General features: G+C 42.7%; 1 protein-coding gene across 1 annotated transcript; it reads left to right on the forward strand.

Moving 5' to 3' along the window:
* Positions 1 to 69: 69 nt before the first annotated feature.
* Positions 70 to 11,396, forward strand: LOC124968240 (putative inactive serine protease 43). Its single transcript, XM_047530532.1, has 5 exons — positions 70 to 212; positions 8,209 to 8,471; positions 8,626 to 8,668; positions 10,085 to 10,193; positions 11,166 to 11,396. Exons 1-5 carry the CDS (start codon positions 70 to 72, stop codon positions 11,394 to 11,396), a joined length of 789 nt encoding a protein of 262 aa, XP_047386488.1.
* Positions 11,397 to 12,702: the final 1,306 nt, after the last annotated feature.

Here is a 12,702-nt window from a genome sequence, read left to right on the forward strand (position 1 = left end):
GGTTGGGGGGCAATGGCTTCACTTCTAGTACCTTCTTTCCCAAACCATCCAGTATGTGGGCGTAGAAGTATGAGGATATACGGTGGAACAAAAGCCCCACAGAGGAAGTGGCCCTGGCAGGTGAGCCTGCAGTCCTATAACACACACGTGTGTGGAGGCTCCCTCATCACCAATCAGTTAGTGCTGACCGCTGCCCACTGTGTCGTTGGTAGGTGAGTATTTGGGTCTTTGGGTTTTGGCCTCTGATCAGGTTGTGTCCTGTCTCCATCTCTGAGGTTTCTTCCTTATCAGAAAAGTGGGGTATTTTAATTTAATCACCACTTTAATAAAAAGCACCAGTATTTTAATTTAATCTGGGATGAGACCTGATCATTTGATTTTTTGGGGTGGGGGCAGGCATTGGTAAATTTTACTTCAAAGGTCATCTGATAGATAAACAGATACATCTTTCAGTGGGCCCTCAAGCAATATACCCCAAAGCATATACTTCTTAGCAACATCACTATAAAATAGCAATGTATTCTCTTCAACTTTTACCTGTTGTAATCTACTACGGGGATTCCAAAACTTCTGCACATTGTGCTTTTCCTATCAAATTTTTATTAAAGATCTTAGCTATTTCCCAAATGAATATCTCTTTATTGTACTTTTCCCAATTGCAAATGGAATTTCATTTTATATCTATAATTAGAAATAACAGTTACCATGGGACTGTACAGATTTAGGTCAAAACAAAAATATATGTATTTTGTGGCTTCATAAAACTCATTAACTGAATCTTTAAGGAAATTAGAAGTAATAGCAATATATGAAAATAACGATTTAAAGACTATAAGCAAGATGAAGCAACAGAGTTGTGCTTCTTTGGTAGATGGGAGACAATGAAATGTTTAGCTACAATTTTCCATAAACATGAAACAATATTCATATAGAATACACATCTTCACAAATAACTGATGAGTGATGAACACACACCAAGTTAGATCAAAAAAGCCCCACAAACTGAAAAGTGTTGGGGTTGTTCATGTTTTGAATTTAACATACTTGCTTTATTTAAAAAGTACCTTAGAAGCTCATAACAAATTGCTTCTATTTCCAGACATCCCAAAGAAGGCATTTTCCATTGTTAACTGTTGGTGAAGCAATATTTAAGTTTGAAATTATTCTTATAACACATATTAAAATAAACTTTAGATAAAATACCTTCTAAAGCAATTAACTGGTTTATTTAAAATTTTGTTTTAGAATTAGTGATAAATAAGAGTTTTTTTTTATTGTAAACAAATGGGATACATGTTGTTTCTCTGTACATGGCGTAAAGGCATACCATTTGTGTAATCATAAATTTACATAGGGTAATGTTGTTTGATTCATTCTGTTATTTTTTCCCTTCCCCCACCCCCCTCCCCTCTTTTCCCTCTAAACAGTTCTTCCTTCCTCCATTCTTTCCCCCTCCCTAACCCTAACACAAACCCCTCCCACCCCCCATTATGTGTCATCATCCACTTATTAGCGATATCATTCGTCCTTTGGTTTTTTTGAGATTGGCTTATCTCACTTAGCATGATATTCTCCAATTTCATCCATTTGCCTGCAAATGCCATAATTTTATCATTCTTTATGGCTGAGTAATATTCCATTGTACATATATACCACAGTTTCTTTATCCATTCATCAATTGAAGGACATCTAGGTTGGTTCCACAATCTGGCTATTGTGAATTGAGCATCTATGAACATTGATGTGGCTGTATCTCTGTAGTATGCTGATTTTAAGTCCTTTGGGTATAGGCCAAGGAGTGGGATAGCTGGGTCAAATGGTGGTTCCATTCCAAGTTTTCTAAGGAGTCTCCACACTGCTTTCCAGAGTGGCTGCACTAATTTGCAGCCCCACCAGCAATGTATGAGTGTACCTTTCTCCCCACATCCTCGCCAACACCTGTTGTTGCTTGTATTCTTGATAATCACCATTCTAATTGGGGTGAGATGGAATCTTAGGGTAGTTTTGGTTTGCATTTCTCTTATTACTAAAGATGGTGAACATTTTTCCATATGTTTGTTGATTGCTTGTAGATCTTCTTCTGTGAAGTGTCTATTCATTTCCTTAGCCCATTTGTCGATTGGATTATTTGCATTCTTGGTGTAGAGTTTTTTGAGTTCTTTATAGATTCTGGAGATTAGTGCTCTATCTGAAGTATGACTGGCAAAGATTTTCTCCCACTCTGTAGGCTCTTTCTTTGCATTGCTGATAGTTTCCTTTGCTGAGAGAAAGCTTTTTAGTTTGAATCTATCCCAGTTATTGATTCTTGCTTTTATTTCTTGTCCTATAGGAGTCCTGTTGAGGAAGTCTGGTCCTAAGTCGACATGTTGAAGATCTGGACCTACTTTTTCTTCTATAGTCTGCAGGGTCTCTGGTCTGATTCTGAGGTCCTTAATCCATTTTGAGTTTAGTTTCGTGCATGGTGAGATATATGGGTTTAGTTTCATTCTGTTGCATATGGATTTCCAATTCTCCCAGCACCATTTGTTGAAGAGGCAATCTTTTCTCCATTGTATATTTTTGGCCCCTTTGTCTAGTATGAGAAAATTGTATTTATTTGGGTTTGTGTCCATGTCCTCTATTCTGTACCATTGATCTCCCTTTCTATTTTGGTACCAATACCATGCCGTTTTTGTTACTATTGCTTTGTAGTAGAGTTGAAGATCTGGTATTGCGATACCCCCTGCTTCACTCTTTCTGCTAAGGATTGCTTTAACTATTCTGGGTTTCTTATTCTTCCAGATGAATTTCATAATTGCTTGCTCTATTTCTGTAAGGTATGTCATTGAGATTTTAATTGGAATTGCATTGAATCTGTATAGCACTTTTGGTAATATGGCCATTTTGACAATATTAATTCTTCCTATCCAAGAACATGGGAGATCTTTCCATCTTCGAAGGTTTTCTTTAATTTCTTTCTTTAGTGTTCTGTAGTTCTCATTGTAGAGGTCTTTCACCTCTTTTGTGAGATTTATTCCCAAGTATTTTATTTTTTTCGAAGCTATTGTGAATGGGGTAGTTTTCCTAATTATTCTTTCCAAAGATTCATCACTTATGTATAAAAATGCATTAGATTTATGTGCATTAATCTTATATCCCGCTACTTTACTGAATTCACTTATGAGTTCTAAAAGTCTTCTGGTGGAATTTCCTGGTTCCTCTAAGCATATAATCATATCAGCAAATAGGGACAGTTTGAGTTCTTCTTTTCCTATTCGTATCCCTTTAATTTGTTCGGTCTGTCTAATTGCTCTGGCTAGAGTTTCAAGGACAATATTGAATAGAAGTGGTGAAAGAGGGCATCCCTGCCTTGTTCCAGTTTTTAGGGGGAATGCTTTCAGTTTTTCACCATTTAGAATGATATTGGCCATGGGCTTAGCATAGATGGCCTTACAATGTTAAGGAATGTTCCCACTATCCCTATTTTTTCTAGCGTTTTGAGCATGAAGGGGTGCTGTATTTTATCAAATGCTTTTTCTGCATCTATTGAAATAATCATGTGATTCTTAACTTTAAGTCTATTGATATGATGAATTACATTTATTGATTTTCTGATGTTGAACCAACCTTGCATCCCTGGGATGAAACCCACTTGATCATGGTGCACTATCTTTTTAATATGTTTTTGTATGCGATTTGCTAAAATTTTGTTGATAATTTTTTGCATCGATATTCATTAAGGATATTGGTCTGAAATTTTCTTTCCTCGATGTGTCTCTGTCTGGTTTCGGTATTAGGGTGATATTGGCTTCATAGAATGAATTTGGGAGGGTTCCCTCCTCTTCTATTTTATGGAATACTTTGAGAAGTATTGGAATGAGCTCTTCTTTAAAGGTTTTGTAGAACTCAGCTGAGAACCCATCTGGTCCTGGACTTTTCTTTGTTGGTAGGCTTTTGATGACTTCTTCTATTTCATTACTTGAAATTGGACTATTTAAATTGTGTATGTCCTCCTCGTTCAGTTTAGGCAATTCATATGTCTCTAGAAACCTGTTGATGTCTTCGAAATTTTCTATTTTGTTGGAGTATAGATTTTCAAAATAGCTTCTAATTATGTTTTGTATTTCAGTCGTGTCTGTTGTGATATTTCCTTGTTCATTCCGAATTTTAGTGATTTGGGTTTTCTCTCGTCTTCTCTTTGTTAGTGTGGCTAAAGGTTTATCAATTTTGTTTGTTTTTTCAAAGAACCAACTATTTATTTTGTCAATTTTTTGTATTGTTTCTTTTGTTTCAATTTCATTGATTTCAGCTCTGAGTTTAACTATTTCCTGTCTCCTACTACTTTTGGTGTTGGTCTGTTCTTCTTTTTCTAGGGCTTTGAGCTGTAGTGTTAGGTTGTTTATTTGTTGAGTTTTACTTCTTTTATTGAATGCGCTCCATGAAATAAATTTTCCTCTAAGTACTGCTTTCATAGTGTCCCAGAGATTTTGATATGATATTTCTTTGTTCTTATTTTTTTTTTCTTTGTTCTTATTTACCTCTAAGACTTTTTAAATTTCCTTCCTAATATCTTCTGTTATCCATTCATCATATAATAGCATATTGTTTAATCTCCAGGTGTTGGAGTAGTTTCTGTTTTTTACTCTTTCATTTATTTCTAACTTCAATCCATTATGATCTGATAGAATACAAGGTAGTGTCTCTATCTTCTTGTATTTGCTAACATTAGCTTTGTGGCATAATATATGGTCTATTTTAGAGAAGGATCCATGTGCTGCTGAGAAGAAAGTGTATTCGCTCTTGGTTGGATGGTATATTCTATAAATGTCTGTTAAGTCTAAATTATTGATTGTGTTATTGAGATCTATGGTTTCTTTGCTCAATTTTTGTTTGGAAGATCTGTCCAGTGGTGAGAGAGGCGTGTTAAAATCATCTAGTATTATTGTGTTATGGTCTATTTGGTTTCTGAAAAGGAGAAGAATTTATTTGACATACATGGATGAGCCACTGTTTGGGGCATAGATGTTTATGATTGTTATGTCTTGCTGATTTATGCTTCCCTTAAGCAGTATGAAATGTCCTTCTTTATCCCTTCTGACTAACTTTGGCTTGAAGTCCACATTATCTGAAATGAGGATGGATACTCCAGCTTTTTTGCTGAGTTCATGTGCATGGTATGTTTTTCCCCATCCTTTTACCTTTAGTCTATGGGTATCTTTTTCTATGAGGTGAGTCTCTTGCAGGCAACATATTGTTGGATCTTTCTTTTTAATCCAATCTGCCAGTCTATGTCTTTTGATTGATGAATTCAGGCCATTAACATTCAGGGTTATTATTGAGATATGATTTGTATTCCCGGTCATTTGGTTCATTTTTAAATTTTATTTATTTATTTATTTTTTTGACACGACTTGGTTCCTCCTTTATTTGACAATTCCTTTAGGATAATTCCTCCCTTTGCTGATTTACTTCTTTGTTTTTCATCTCTTCCTTATGGAATATTTTGCTGAGAATGTTCTGTAATGCTGGCTTTCTTTTTGTAAATTCTTTTAGCTTTTGTTTATCATGGAAGGATTTTATTTCATCGTCAAATTTGAAGGTAAGTTTTGCTGGGTATAAGACTCTTGATTAGCATCCATTTTCTTTCAGGGCTTGAAAAATGTTGTTCCAGGCCCTTCTAGCTTTTAGGGTCTGGATTGAAAAATCTGCTGATATCCGTATTGGTTCTGAATGTAATTTGGTTCTTTTCTCTCACAGCCTTTAAAATTCTGTATTTTGTATGTTAGGTATTTTCATTATAATGTGCCTTGGTGTGGGTCTGTTGTAATTTTGTATATTTGGAGTCCTATAAGCCTCTTGAACTTGATTTTCCATTTCATTCTTCAGATTTGGGAAATTTTCTGATATTATTTCATTGAATAGATTGTTCATTCCTTTGGTTTGTTTCTCTAAGCCTTCCTCAATCCCTACAATTCTTAAATTTGGCCTTTTTATGATATCCCATAGTTCTTGGAGATTCTGTTTATGATTTCTTACCATCTTCTCTGTTTGGTTAACTTTGTTTTCAAGGTTAAATATTTTTTCTTCAATATCTGAGGTTCTGTTTTCCAGGTGTTCTATCCTATTGGTTATGCTTTCTATGGAGTTCTTAATTTGGTTTATTGTTTCCTTCATTTCAAGGATTTCTGTTTGGTTTTTTTTCAATATCTCTAACTCTTTATTGAAATAATCTTTTGCTTCCTGTATTTGCTCTTTTAACTGTTGATTGGTGCTATCATTCAATGCCTGCATTTGCTCTTTCATCTCATCATTCAATGCCTGCATTTGCTCTTTCATCTCATCGTTTGCTTCTCTGATCATTTTAATTATGTACATTCTGAACTCCCTTTCTGTCATTTCTTCTGCCATGCTGTCATTGGATTTTATTGTTGTAACATCTAGATTTGTTTGGGGCTTTTTCTTCCCTTGTTTTCTCATCTTGTTCAGGTATCAGTGGACCACTAAGATATTGCAGATTTCCTCTATTGACTTATAATGTCCCTGAAGATTTCTAGTATATCCCCTCTTAGCCTTCAGTAGCCTGAAGTCTTGGAGGAAGTTGATAATGTGGTGCTCCACAAGGAGGCTGCCTCTCTAGGGGCGGTGGCCTTCAGGTGGGGTATATTCCCTGCTAATGGGCAGAGGTGCCTCCACTTGTTGACCAATGGTCATCCAAAGGGGAGCTAGGCTGCGGGCTGAGGCAAGGCCTGTTTGGGCCTGTGTCTCTGGTTTTACCATCCTTGTGGGAAAACCTCACCCAGCAGGGAAGACTCACCTGGTGGGGAGGTCTTGCTGGTCAGTTCCCCTCCTAGAGGTTCCCCTCAATCTACAACTACCGCTTGGGCTGGGCTGCCTTCCTTTTCAACGTTCCCAGAGGCCCGGACCTACATCCTGGGCCTGGGAGCCTCACCCTTCGCAGACAAGTCTCCTTTGGCCGCCTCTCCTCAGAGAATCTGCCTGCAGTCCTGGAACCTTCGCTTCGCCCCTAAGCGTGTCTTTGTGCGGCTCTTCCACCAAGAAGCCTCCTAGGTCCTGGGACCCTGTTCTGCACCTAATCGCCTGGCTATGCGGCCCCTCCTCTGAGCAGCCACCTGGAGCCCCGTACAGTCACTCCGAGTCCCAGCGACCCGCCGCACGCCTCTTCCTCCTCTTCCTCCGGACAGCCGCCCGGTGTTCCAGTGCAGTTGCTAGGAGTCCAAGCAACTCACTGCATGCCTCCTCCTCCCGCCAACCGCCTGTAGCCCTGGGCAATCACTCCGAGTCCCAGTGACCCGCTCCGTTCCTCCTCCTCCTCCGGGTAGCCCCCCGGGTGTTCAGGAGCAGTCGCTCTGAGTTCAAGTGACCCGCCGCATGCCTCCTCTGGGCAGCTGCCCAGAGCTCTGGTGCGGTTGCTCCGAGACCAAGCAACCTGCCGCACTCCTCCTCCAGGCAGCCCCCCGGTGTTCAGGAGTGGTTGCTTTGAGTCCAAACAACTCACCACTTGCCTCCTCCTCTGAGCAGCCGCCCAGAGCTCTGATGCAGTCACTCTGAGTCCAAGCGACCCGCCGCGCTCCTCCTCCTTCTCCGGACAGGCCCCCCTCCTCGTGTTCAGAAGCGGTTTCTCTGAGTCCAAACAGCTCGCCGTGCAGCTCCTCCTCTGGGCAGCCGCACATAGCCCCAGTGGTTGCTCCGAGTCCAAGTGCTGTGCTGAGTGGCCTCCTCTATGATGCTCCCAGTTGTCTGAGTTCACTGCTCCAGCGGGGGGAGGGGCGTCTCGCTGGGCAGCTCTACTTCACAAAGTTCCTTGCCTTCCGGGACTACCGCCCCATCAGTGACGCCTCCCCAATGGGAGAGACTCACCCGGCGGCTTTGAGTTGGTCCCAAGTCTGTCAATATCTCCTCCTTTGAATCCTGAGTCCTGGAGCAACATGAAATGCAGCCGCCCTCTAGTCCACCATCTTGAAAACCCCCGATAAATAAGAGTTTTTGATATTTTTAAAATCAATTTCCCAGGTGATACTGGCCTTGGGACCACACTTGGAGAATTTCTGGCCACAGTGGTTGGGGTGTGGGAGGCGATTAGATCTGTAGAGAGGGAGTGGTTGATGGCTCCCACTGGAAGCTGTGTTCAGGCTGGGAACCACTTGGAATGTGTAGATAGGGAGTGTAGACACTCTGGATCTCTATGAAGACAATGTCCTCTTCCCACAGAATAAGGGACTACAAGGTGATGCTGGGAAACAATGAGTTGTTTCAGTTTGATGAGAATGAAGTTGTGGTTCCAGTTAAAGACATTGTTCCTCATCAATATTATGATGTTCAACAAGTGACTAATGACATTGCCATTGCTCTGCTGGACTTTCCTGTGAATTATTCCTCGTACATTCAGCCTATCTGCCTGCCTGAAAGGCCTTTCACAGTGAAGGCTGAGACATTGTGCTGGGTGACTGGATGGGGCCGCATGGAGGGGAATGGTGAGTTTTTCACCAGGATGCAGAGGTGGGGCAGCCTGGTGGTTTGGGGTTGGTATGCAAGCTCCAGGGAGGTGCAGGAAAGTGATTTTCTAGTAGGAAGGTAAGGGAGGAGGGTGGAGGATATCTTGACATGAATACCTTACAACCGTTTTAGGAATGTTGATTGGTATGTCAGGACCTGGGGGCATGGGTGACAGGTATGGTGGGTTCTTTTCAGGGTGCATTTGAGTTTGAGGTGAAGAGCTGCTAGGCAATTTGTGTAGTTTTTAAAGGACTTTATCTAGTGGATTGGTCCCCAGGGACATAGGCCAAGCCAGAGCAACCGGGTCAGTAAGGATGTAGGATATCCTCCTATCTTTAGGATGAGACTGGACTTGTTATCTTTCTGAACTGTCTGTCTGAGAATCTTTGATCCTGCTCTAGAAAGTAAAGTAGTGGTATAGGTCACCTGTCACCATGATGCCTGATACTTAGTGACAGAGCCATGGTTGTCATTTCTCAGACTGACAAACCCTTGCCTCTCTATTTTCTTGACTCATCTTTATCCAAGTTCCCTTCTATGTCTAAGGGTACATTATTTCTCCTTTTTTTTTTTTTTTTTGAGGGTCAACTGTGTGTGACCTTACTGATGAGCACCCAGAGTGTGTATCAAAGGCTCCTGTCATATCCCAGTCATGCTGATACACTTACTCCTAAATTGTGTTTCTTTAGTTCGGCCACGTTTTCTTCGTGAAGCTGAACAAAAGATTCTTTCCCAGAAGAAATGTAATCAGAAGTATCAGAGATATTTCAGAACACCATTCAACCTAGTGCGAGAAGGCATGATCTGTGGCTATCATGACGTGCGACGTAGTCCTTGCTGGGTCAGTATATGGCCTCTTCCTGCCTATGTGTTTGAGTGTCCCCTGAAAGGTTTCTCATTCTCAGGATAAAGGCCCAGGTTATTCACCCCTAGTTACATTAAGGAGGTTCACAGGGAGTGACCCCTAGATCCCTTTAGATGGTCTGGCCTGTTCCTTCAAAAGGGAGCAGCCCTGGTTGCCTGGGCACTACTCGGGTGCTGAAGGTGGGCTGAGTGAAGTTCCATTGTGTTTCACCAGTTGAGCTCTCCTGTGTGGCACTCACCCTGCCGGTGTGAGCACCAACCCATATGATCCCAGGTAACCCACATCACGACCCAGCAACCCAGACACATATGTACAGCTATACACATGGAGAAGGGGAGATCCAAGGACATTACTTCAAGGTCATCCTGGGAGTACCTCTCTGACTCCCAGGCCCATGTTCTTCCCTCTCCACCAAGCTGCATTCCTGAGGAGGGGGCATTTGGGCCTAGTCTTAGCAGATGTGTGTTTCCATTTCTTGGAAAGAACTTTATGGTTGAAATGAACAAAGAAGCAGTTCTAAGAACCCTGAATATCTTGATTCTCACCTGTGCACAGAGAGAGCCAAAGTCCTTCCCTCTACTGGATAGTTTCTCCCATCCATCATCAGCTCTGCTACCTTCAAGACTCCAAAACATTCCAAGCAAAACTCAGCCTGTGTTTTTCTAAGCCTGTTCCACTGTCCCCACTATCAGTCACTTCTGTGAGAGGCCCTGTGTCTTCATGTAGGGAGAGGGCAGAGCAAGTGCAGTGGTCCAGCAGTCTGGGGGCAGATCTTAAAAAGTCTAAGGATGATTTGCACATCTGGAGCAATGAGATAGCAGATGTGTCTAGAGAGGTGAGTGGGTGTGTGGACATGTGCAGCCTGGGTGCAGGGCCAGGTTCTAGGCTGGCTCAGGTGGGAGTGTGAGGGGGCCTGGGTGAGAGCAATCAGATTTGCCTTTTAGATCAGAGACTTTCTTGGTTGTGTGGTGCCTTACTGAAGTCTTAGAGCTGGTTTTACATCTAGGTAACACCATTGGATCCTGAACAGGATGTGGGGCAGCAAGGAATCATAGGAGGTGTGTTTGAGGTGGAGAGGTGAAGATCATGGGGTTCTGGGGTTGAGGGGGAGGCTGAGGATGACCCTGGGTTTCTCCTGGAAGTGACTGGCAATGGGGCCAGCGGAGTGGGTTTGGGAAAGTACATGCCTAGTGTCAGGAAGAGGAGGGTCTGCATGTTTCCCGGTCTGGAAGGCAGTGGAGCTGATGAATGGATGGGGTTAGATAGGTGAGTTTGCAGTGGGGAAAAATTGAGGGAAGAGGTGAGAATGTTGGCCTTTTCTATGCAGAGGTGATCCTCAAAATATTGAGGGTTCTTTTAAGGACTGACTGACTGGCATGGATGTTGGCTTGAAGCTGCAGTGGGCTCTGCTGGCTGCCTCTGCTGTCAGGGGTTCTCCTATAGCTGCAGGCTCATGGGTGGTTTGGAGAAGGTCATGAGGAAGGGGTCAGCAGTGGTGGAAGAGTAGGGGCCCTAAAGTGAGTGAGTCTGGTGCAGGTGTACTAAGCCCTACTGGCTTTGTGCCTTGTGTTCTTGTCCCTGAGCGCTGGGAAAGAGTAGCACTTCTCAGAGGATGTTAAAGTTTTCATATCAACCTCCTTGTGTCAGGTCTCATGTTCCCCAGAACCTGAGCCTGGCAGTGCCATTGGGGATCCTGGGGAAGGAAGCCCCATACATGCCTGTCTCCCTGGATCCTCATGCCACACACAGCCAGGTCTGAGGAGGACCCTTTTCTATCCCTGCCATTTGTTTGTTTTTCTTTCTCCAGGGAGATTCTGGGGGCCCTCTTGCCTGTGAAGTTAACAACACGTGGATCCAGATGGGTGTCGTGAGCTGGGGCTACTTTTGCGGTGTCCTTCCTTCTGTTTACACAGATGTCATCCAGTATAAGAAGTGGATCCGTGATATTTTAAATCAGGCTTCTCATATATATTCCATGGGAGTCAGTATGCTGCTTATATGTCTTATGCTGCCTGAGGCCATTCTGGTGACTGTGTGATCACCTGGGCCCACTCCCCTCCTGTTTGTGAGTCTCCCACTAGACCTCACCTCCAACCTCCCTTTCCTTCTCAATGTCCTTTCTTCTAATTCTTGTGGGACTCTTTGACCCTAGGGAGACCCACAGTGGCACATGCCTGGGCCATGCCCTCCCTGTTGTAAAGGAAGGTGAACTTAGTCCAGCTTGAGTGCCTGCCATGGGCAGCATGATGACTCAGGGACTCTTTGGAGAACATGTGGCAACGGAGAGAAGTCATCATGGTGAAACCCTGATTTCAAGGTCTCCTTGAGACTGTGTTACACCAGTGATGACAGGAGGAAGAGATCAGGCTGGGGGCATAGGAAGATGGTCCCCTGGGTAGCTTCCTGGGCAGTAGAGCACAAAGAGCAACTCGCAGATATGTGCTAACAAACTTACAAAAAAGCTATTTTAAAATCAGGACCTACCTACATGACTGGGGTCCATGCCCTTCCAAAGAAGGAAAAATTCCTGATTGCTATTTTGATTGGACTAAAGGCTGCATAAATACCTCATGGACACTGAATGTCTTACCCAGGATTGGCCAGGGGATTGTCTTCCTTAAACCTATGGATCTATACAAACCCCTTGACAATAGCCACTCTTTGGTATCCCTCTCTTGGACTCCCTCCCTCTTTGGGAACTCTGCTTTTTTTCTATTACTCTAATAAATTCTGTTACTTTGCTCTCACCCTTGTGTCCATGGATTTTATTCTTCAAATTCATGAGACAAAGAACCCAACTCCATGGTCCTTGCTATACCAGCTAGAGGGGTAATTGTTAGATGGAATGCAGGAGGTGTTGCCTGGTTCCTGAAGAGGTGCGAGGCCTGGACTTACACATCTGGTTCAGTTGCCTGTGGCTGGCAGATTCCCCTACACCCCAGTGCGGATCCATCTATGACTGGGTAGCCTGTGGAACTGATGTCTCATTGGGTACCCTAGTATGGCACCCCTTCCTCTATGCCCTGGTGGCTGCATTAGGGACACCCTGAATTGTGTTGAGACAGTTTTGAGTGTAGAGATTTTAAATGTGAACTGAATAAATGTATGGATAGTGTCCTGTGTGTTGTGAAGCTCTGCTCACTTGGGTTGTTTGGTTAGATATAACCTCCTCTGTGGAGAACTGTGTCCCATGTAGCTAAGGAAGTTCTTGTTCTTATGGTCTTTTTAAACCATAGATGATGATGCAAGGCAGTACTTGCTCAGATGTGCCTCCTGTGGGTGATTTTTAAAAGTAGATCCCGGTCCGTTATGCCTGGTGTCATTACCAGCATCTCTGTAGTAAG

Source organism: Sciurus carolinensis, chromosome 17, assembly GCF_902686445.1.
Source record: "Sciurus carolinensis chromosome 17, mSciCar1.2, whole genome shotgun sequence".
Lineage (NCBI taxonomy): Eukaryota > Metazoa > Chordata > Mammalia > Rodentia > Sciuridae > Sciurus > Sciurus carolinensis.

Bases quoted from the DNA above. Each gene is read 5' to 3' on its own strand.
- LOC124968240 (XM_047530532.1), top strand. From the start codon at position 70: ATGAGGATATACGGTGGAACAAAAGCCCCACAGAGGAAGTGGCCCTGG. The intron at 8,472-8,625 runs GTGAGTTTTTCA...CAACCGTTTTAG, and splicing joins GGGCCGCATGGAGGGGAATG to GAATGTTGATTGGTATGTCA. The intron at 8,669-10,084 runs GTATGGTGGGTT...GTCTTCATGTAG, and splicing joins CCTGGGGGCATGGGTGACAG to GGAGAGGGCAGAGCAAGTGC.